At 38.0% G+C, this 8,400-nt stretch overlaps 1 protein-coding gene across 9 annotated transcripts in view; it reads left to right on the top strand.

The window, feature by feature from the left end:
* LOC116847132 (kinesin-like protein KIF13B) overlaps nucleotides 1–8,400 on the top strand; it is an 84,580-nt gene that overhangs the window by 11,501 nt on the left and 64,679 nt on the right. For all 9 annotated transcript variants that reach the window (XR_004378669.1, XM_032821799.1, XM_032821803.1 and 6 more), the window contains exon 2: nucleotides 3,409–3,496. Coding sequence is in view for 8 of the 9 variants with exons in the window: in XM_032821799.1 (XP_032677690.1) it covers nucleotides 3,409–3,496 (88 nt within the window). In the remaining variant the exon portion in view is untranslated. The remainder of the gene's footprint in view (nucleotides 1–3,408; nucleotides 3,497–8,400) is intronic.

The raw sequence follows: 8,400 nt of genomic DNA, 5'->3' as shown, positions 1-8,400 counted from the left end.
GGGGGGGGGGGAGAGAGAACGATGGAGAGAGAAACGGTCTCGAGCGCAAACTGACCCCGTTTAAGGCATTTCGACGAGAAATAACCCGTAGCCTGCAAAGTCGAACTCTAATGGAGCAAGGCGCTTTCATTTTCTGTCCGGCTAATACATTTCGTCCCAGCTCGTCCCTTTTCTTTTTCTTTTATGTAAACGCAACACGGAATAATTGCACGTCGCAAAACGCGAATATTAAAGAACGTCCGGTTAATCGTGCCGTTGAATAATCAGATAGAGAGCAAAGAGCACGTCTCCATTATCGTAATTAGCTGTTATTGAACGAACATGCATAGAATTCTACTGCTCAAGACAGATCAAAGCGCTTCTCAGTCGATCGTATTTCTTTCTCTCTCTCTCTCTCTCTCTCTCTCTCTCTCTCTCTCTCTCTTCACCTATTTTTTTATTTAACACCCGTATAGACGGCAGTTCGAGAGCTATGTAAAATGACTGTACGGAGATTTCGACTAGCTCGCAAGTACTCGATCCGCTCTTTTTCGGGCTCCGCCGTGCTTCGTAGATGTTCCTCGACTTTTGGCCGCGTCTCTCCGGCTGCCCGTCTCCGGTTGCCAACTGCAAGTCTAACACCTGTCTGTTCGGAACAACCTGACGGGTTGTCGGAGCGGCGTGTAGTGTTTACCTTCGCGATGCGCGCGAGAAAAATGCCTTCGGGATTTCTGCGTGAAGTAGCGCGCAGGATAGTGGAATTCATCATGCGCTTTCGGAGTATCTCCTCTCGAGGAAGTGAAGTGACAGCGCAATGAAGTCCACGTGAAAAAGAGAGAAAGAGAGAAGAAAAAAAAAAAGAAAGCGAGTCTCGTTATACTGCGGTTTCTCCGTCAAGAAGAATCGCGTAACTTCGAGCCCCTTTCATTAGCAGTCGCGGTAACGTAAAGCGATCGTCGTCGTCGCTTCGCTGCGTCGGTCGCGATCATTATTATGCGCCGACACGTTCCGCCGGAACGGATAATTAAAAGCGATAAGTCCCGATCTTGCCGCGTCGTCGCGCTTAATGAAACTTTGATCGAGCACGAGCAACGAACGCGCGACAACTTTTTGACAGTGAATCAGTCGCGTCGCGCACGATCTCTTCGTCGAGAGTCGGTTGCATCGCGCCGTGAACACAATAATATTTATCAATTTTAGTATCATTTATTATCAAGATAAACAGAAATAGAAAGCTCCTTGAAAATAGATAAACTAATAGAAAATAACGACACATAAGGAGCAAGCACGGATGTCTTAGTGCTATTAAATACTAATATTACTTTATTTAATATTAATATGATTGTAGGAGGATAAAATTGTCGACAGGAAGAATATGCTATCTCTCTCTCGTATAATAACATCTCTTACGAGATCGACTCTTTCGTTCTCTCTCAACTTACATCTTAGAGAATTTATAAACATTGCGAGATTACTGTCGAAGCCTCGATGGCCGAATGGAAAAGGCGTCCCGCCCGGAAAGTGGAGAGGTTCCAGGTTTCGAGTCCTGGCGGAGACAGGACTTTTTCGCAGCATAATATAAGGAATCTATTTGAGTCATTTGTTTAATGATTAGAGGGTTTTGGGATTTTAATAAAAATATATATTTAAAAATTGGGACTCAAGGATCGGTCTAAGTATGGAAGGTGATTCTCCGCGTACGATAATCGAAGAGAAATTTCGATACGTACGTTTAACATACTGGACAATTTTATCCTCCCACAATCATATTAATATTAAATAAAGTAATATTAGTATTTAAAGCACTAAGACATCCGTGCTTGCTCCTTATGTGTCGTTAATTTCTCACTATTATTTATTATCAATTATTACTCGTCAATTTTATCAACACTAAACTCGAGGCGTTTTCAAAATTATATAAACAAACCACAATAAATGAGATTACAAGCAATCGAAATTATCGACACGCCAGCATTAGCGTTAGTATGCACGAAGATACGCATGCATATGGTATATATTAACCTTAAAGGCCCTTGCCAATGCCAGGCTACAGGCATTAGCCAATAGAAACAGGAAATAGAAATAATTGACCAATCCGAATTCCTATTCCCTGTCTCTATTGCGTTGCCTGGCATTCTGCAAGAGCCTTTAGACTGCTGTGAAAGCCACTTTTGTGGCTCTTGAGTTTTGGTTAAAATACTACTATTTTTAGTGGTATTTAAAATAATAAATGTATTAAATATATTTGTGTGTATGTAATCTACCTAATGCGTGTTTCTGCGGTGCCCGCGCTTATTCGCGCTTCGCCCTTGTTTGCACTTACGTCGCCGAAACATATGCACTAATTGTAATACTCCATGCATAACACTGCTTTGAAAATTATCATTTGAAAGAAATTTTATCATAATTATGGAAAAAAGTCAACATAAAAAATCATAAAATGTATAAAAAATATAAATATTGGAAAATATAAAAAAATAAAAAATATAAAAAATAAAAAATTACAAGCAAAAAAGTAAAAAAAATACAAAATTAAACATTAAAAACCAAACAAAAAAGATTTTGCATTAATTTATATGTTTATATTTATTTATATTGTCAATATTGCGCTTAGGACTCGAAATTTCATAAATCTATGCTTAGAATTGGAATTAGCGATACCAAAAAACCCTAAATACACTATTTATGAGAAAATAAAAATTTTTTATATTTGATCGTGCGTTCTCTGCCGGGAAAACCACTTTTGTGGCTTTACATAAATCTCAAAATTCTGCACCATGTGTATGTTATTTATATAGAAAAATTTTTGAGAAAAGAAACCACTTTTCTAATGAAAAAATGCCGGCAGCCTAAAGATTAATGACAACTTCAACAACATGTCTCTAACTTTATTAAAGTGATACATTTGCAGCATACAATATAAGTATTTATATATTGCATAAACCTAATTTAATATCAAATATATTTTTTAGTGATCTAAATTTATGTATTATCTTTAGATAAATGACTAGCAAACAACTTTAAGTTGAAACATTTTTTTCGAAAATATACCGTTTTCGAGATATTCAAGTACATTTTCCATACTCTGTGTATATCTGAACTTTAATATCAAGCCTTCAACTGGCAACCAAAATTATTTCTGTCTAAGCGATTCCAAGAAGTGCTCTTTTAATGGAGCATTTTTGCTAAAAAATCACAAAAATAAAATATTTAGCGATCTACTTTTCATTAAAAAAATCATGTAATCTTCAACTAGAGGGCTAAAAGAAGTTTCGGTAATTTTTGGGAATTTTTTCGAACACTCCAAATGGGAGAAAAGTCGAGAAGGATACTAATAACCCCGGTGGCCACTTCAAAGATAGTGAAAATACGTTGTCGGAGAATTAATTATATCTTAAGTAAAGAGCCTTTTTCTCTCTCGTATTACAGAGTTGGAACTCGGGACACAATGCGTCGTCGAGATGACGGGACAGCAAACCATCTTGCAGCATCCTACTACGATGGACAAGATCGATCGGTGAGTGATTTTTGACCTTTCTCCCTTTCTCTCCGTCTTTTTCTTTCTTTTTTGCTCGAGCTCTGCGGAAGGAGCTCCGACGCGACAAGAAGTCGTCCGAGCGCGGATACGGACTTCGATTTTTGCGCGACAATCTCCGTTGGGAGGGTACACTTACGCTCAAGTGCGAGATACCTCCGACACAGTGCAGTGAAACATGGCGCGGCACTTTGAAGAAACTCTTGGAGGAACGAGCCTGATATTTATTCGTTCGCGTTCGTGAAGACGCGATCATACGCTGATTGATAACGTCGGATGTATGCTCGCCTCGTTTACCAGATAATTAAAGCGCGCACCAAGTGCTGTTATCGTGCCTTCGATAACGTCGTCTACGCTTGATTCGCTGGCGCTCGCGCGGCGAAAACACCCGAACCGTTGCGGACGGAATCTGCTATTCGTTCATCACTCACTCGACGTCTCCGCGGAATTATATTTCGGCATAACATAGGAGGGTCAAGTTGGTTCAAGAGCTGGTCATGCGTCTCGTTGATGTGCACGGGAAAGAGAACTTACTCCGTTAATGTAACTGAATTTTACGTTGCTTGGGAAGAAACGAACCGAATGGAAAATTCGATTATGTGGAGCAGAGAGATTCCTGCAGGGGGTTTTCAGTCGGTCAATTGTTCTCAGTTATCTGGGCCGGGTTTCGACACAGCTGAATGTTCAGACGAATGTTTTCAGCCGCAATAACAGGGATGGACGTCGTTTCTTGTCATCGAATTTTCGCGCGGATTGAGATCTCTCTTTTCTGATTTGATGAACCGTGATCTTTTATTGTAAACTCGGTTGTAGCACTCAAAAAGCAGTTATGCAATTATAATGAAAATTCTAGATAACGTGAGATAAGACAAGATAGATAAGTGACTAGCAAACTCTATGATATCTGATAGGATTTACTTGAAGCTGCAAACGTTTTAAAGCGCGCAAAGAATTATAATTGGTCTATACGACGCTTCAAAGCATTTACAACATCAAGTAGATCTTAACCATTGTGTATGTTTTGTATTTAATCAATATGGATGACAGAGATAGAATTTCTGTTTGAATCATTTGTGAAATTTAACAAGAACATCTCTCTGTGACGTCCATCCAGATTAAAGCCAACTAAGGTAAATGTCCCAGTTAGTGACACACTTAACCTTTCATGAAAGTGAACACGAAATTAAATGACCATTTTCATTTTCAATGAAAAATTTGTCACTTGTAAGTGAAAAATAGAACTTTTATTTGTACCATAATCATATATTTCCGACATACAAACGCATTTTTTTAATAATTTAATTGGAAAATTGAAATCAATGTATGTGTACCAGTTAGACACTTTCAATTTTAGGCTGTCCCAATTAATAATACGTCAAAGACCGTGTCACTGACTGGGATAGTGTACACACGTTCTCTATCATTGACTGATACTATGTGATATACTTGTCCCAAATAGTGACAATGGTTCCAATTTTTCTCATTTATTTAGTTTATTTTTATGAATAAAATAAGTCTGTTTTTACTCTAATTTATTAGATTATATTTGATATTCATAAGTTGGTATTAGTATTTTCGAACATTCTCGAAATGTAAGTAAAATATGTCACAAATTGGTATAAAAGAATGACGGTTGTCCCGATTTCTAACCCTTCCTTCCTTTCTTGTCGACATAAATATTACATTGTAGATTAAGTTAAACGCACTTAAACGTATTTATTGATGAAAAAATTATAGGCTCTAGGAATTTCTACATATTCATCCAAAAAATACAGAATTAACATTCTTTACATTATTTTATACTGACCTGTCAGTGATTAGGACATTATCGTATTCTTGTGTATTAATTAGTGACAGCCAGATTTTAATTCGAAATATTAATCTACTAGCATACTCACTTATCAGTTCACAGTAATCTTTAATAATTCGTTTAAAGTTATCCTAATACTTCAAACCAACATGAATGCTCAAAATTATTAATATTTGATCACACTCGTCATTCACAATGTCTTATAAGCAGTCGGCCATGAAACACATGATAAAGCTTACAAATCAATGTACTTCATATTATAACTACGAGATATTTGAAAGATGATAAACTTTGCGATGAAACTATTATACAAAAAATAATAAATGACCAGCAGAATATTTTAAAATATTATTGAAGTATGAAGAAGTCAAACTGAGATTTTGTAATATAAAATATATTATCACTAACTAGGACACTGTCATTAACTGGGACATTTACCTTACACTCCTTATAAAAATTGACTGTAGTAGATAAAAAAAAGTTAACAACGAGAAACAAACAAATATATAATCCTCGCATCCATCTAAATTTGCTTGCAGATATTACTAGAATGTTGCTACAATTCTACGTACCACAGACAATTTTCTAACAGATACAATGATAAATTTTAACTGTGACATTTAGAATTCCATCTGATTGTTTTGTTTGACGGGCAGAAAGATTCCTGTATAAAAAGTTGCCATGCAGTCAGTTGTTTTCAGCTATCTTTTGACAGATTTAAAGTCGAATGTTTAGACGAATGTTTTCGATCAGATGTCATTCCTGAGTCATGAATTTTCGTTTGGCCACTGTCCAGTTCTACAAACTGAGATTTTTTTCCGTATATTTGTGAGAAGAACAATGAAACAGAAATCGTAAAATCTCTCTTTTAGAACAGGAAAAATATTTATAATTACGTTCACATTACTGTATCCTAAAACCGATTTGGTAACACCCATGCAGAACCAGTATAAAACCGATTAGATAATTTCCGATATTGCAACTACCAGTGTTACTTATCGTGTAGCATACCATAATTGTTTATACGACGTGTAACGTCAATAGTTATACAGCAGCGGAAATGATTAAATCGATTTTATGCCATTCATGTAAACGCAGACCACAGGCATTGCTGAACCGGTTTTAGATTGCCGTGTAAACGTAGCCAGTGTTCCACAGGGAACATTTTGCGACTCTTTTCTGATTGTTCCACAACAAGTTCACATACCGGCATAATAGCTTTAACATCCAGTACAATCAGGTTACTATTATTTTCTACCCATACACTGGGAAAATTTTATAGTAAAAATTACTATAGAATTTTGTAACCGAGGAACGGATCGATGTTTCGCAGTAATTCACTATTCTTTCATTTTATATATGCTAGTTATATTTCAGGAACTGAAATATGCTATTATAAAATTTACTGTTTTTTAGTAAAATGGACCTTACTAATAGTCTATTTCCGGGCTAAAACATAAAAAATAAAAAAAAATTTATATGAAAAAAACTATAATATTCTCCCCGTGTATACAATTTTTATCATATTTTTATATTTTAGATTGTGGTGTTCTAAAATATTTTTTGTTAAAATATATTTTGTGGTTTTTTAAAATATTTTTTAAGTAATATTAAATTCGTCACTGTGATAGATACATATTGCGCTCTGATACATCGTTTCTTCGAATAATCAATAAATAACAAGTCAATGATGCGTGCAATTAGAAAATTCTAAGAAGTGAGTGTCATAAAATGTTAATGACCATTATACCGATCTGTGTACATGGGAGAAACGCGTGTCCCATCTGGCCTGAACTCTCTTCCGAGCTTGAGCGATTATCAGCTGATTGACACATGGAGAACAACGCGCGCACGTCGTCGCGGCCAGCGCACCACGTGAAAAACGTTGCACGCGTTGGCGTCTGACGCAAATTAATTAATCTCTTCGCGCGTCGGTCGTTTAACCGTTTGACGGGACGATTTCTCCGAGCGCGTCAAGTCAAGCGCGCGTAGGACGAGCCGACGGACAGGATCGAAACTCGAAGTCGAATCTCGCGAAACCGACTCCCGTCCAGTTCGCCGTTGCGTGCGTGTTGCCGATGGAGTCGCGGGCGTTTTTACAAGTGTGTTACACGATCGATGAAATGTCACGCTATTTTTACGACGCGATGACTCGATGCCGCAGCCGGTGTATCGCGTCTTCGCGCGACGGAAAACTCTTCCCCCGCGTCGTCCCGCCGTCGCGATTTTTATTCGTTCTTTGTTTGATGCGAGTGATGTAACGACGCGAATCGTACGCGTGTCGCGCCCGGATCGATGGAAAGGTCGCCGGCGGTATATTTATGGGCAGTACGCAGACAGTCGTAATCGTAGGGCGCGCGTATCGATAAGCTCCCGTCATCCTTCGCGTGTACGTGTGTACATGTGTATGTATACTTGTGTCTGTATCATTGGTAGACAGTATTGATGGACGCCCCTGAGTGAGTTTCGCGGTCTGAAACGCGCCGACGAGCGAAACCCGCTCGAAGACGCGATGAATGAATAAACATTGCAAGACATTTTCATATGATCATTAATTAGGTAAGATGTACAGTGCACTAAGCAGTGGTAGCACTGGCTAGAGATTTAAAGAGCTCATTACCGCGTTATTGGCGCGATACTGGATGGAGACAAAAATGTGGAGAGAGAGCGTTAAGAATATTTGAAGAGAGAGAGGCAGAGAGAGGGAGAGGAAGAGGAAAAAGTTAGGAGAAGAGAATAAGAAAGAGAATTTTCTTTTAGGGGACTGGGTAAAGCGAGAAAAAATAAAGAGGGGAGCAAGAGGAAGGATAGAATCAAAACGTAAGAGTTAAGAAAAGAGTGAAGAGTCAGTGCGATTTCATGAACCTAATAGTTAAATTGGCGAAAAAATAGAGTTTTTAAGGTACCTTGTGCAATTAATTGTACCGAGGTCGCATCACTTTCACACAATCGTTTATGTCCGTTTAAAAATTCCGCGTATTTTTTTATCAAACCTCGCGCGCGCGCGCGCGTGTGTGTGTGTGTGTGTGTGTGTGTGTGTGTGTGTGTGTGTGTGTGTGTGTGTGTGTGTGTGTGT

Source organism: Odontomachus brunneus, unplaced genomic scaffold, assembly GCF_010583005.1.
Source record: "Odontomachus brunneus isolate Ranch 3 - 2012 unplaced genomic scaffold, Obru_v1 Obru_scaffold_074, whole genome shotgun sequence".
NCBI lineage: Eukaryota > Metazoa > Arthropoda > Insecta > Hymenoptera > Formicidae > Odontomachus > Odontomachus brunneus.
The sequence above is the reverse complement of the archived record's forward strand: the minus strand, read 5'-3'. Positions and strand labels throughout refer to the sequence as shown.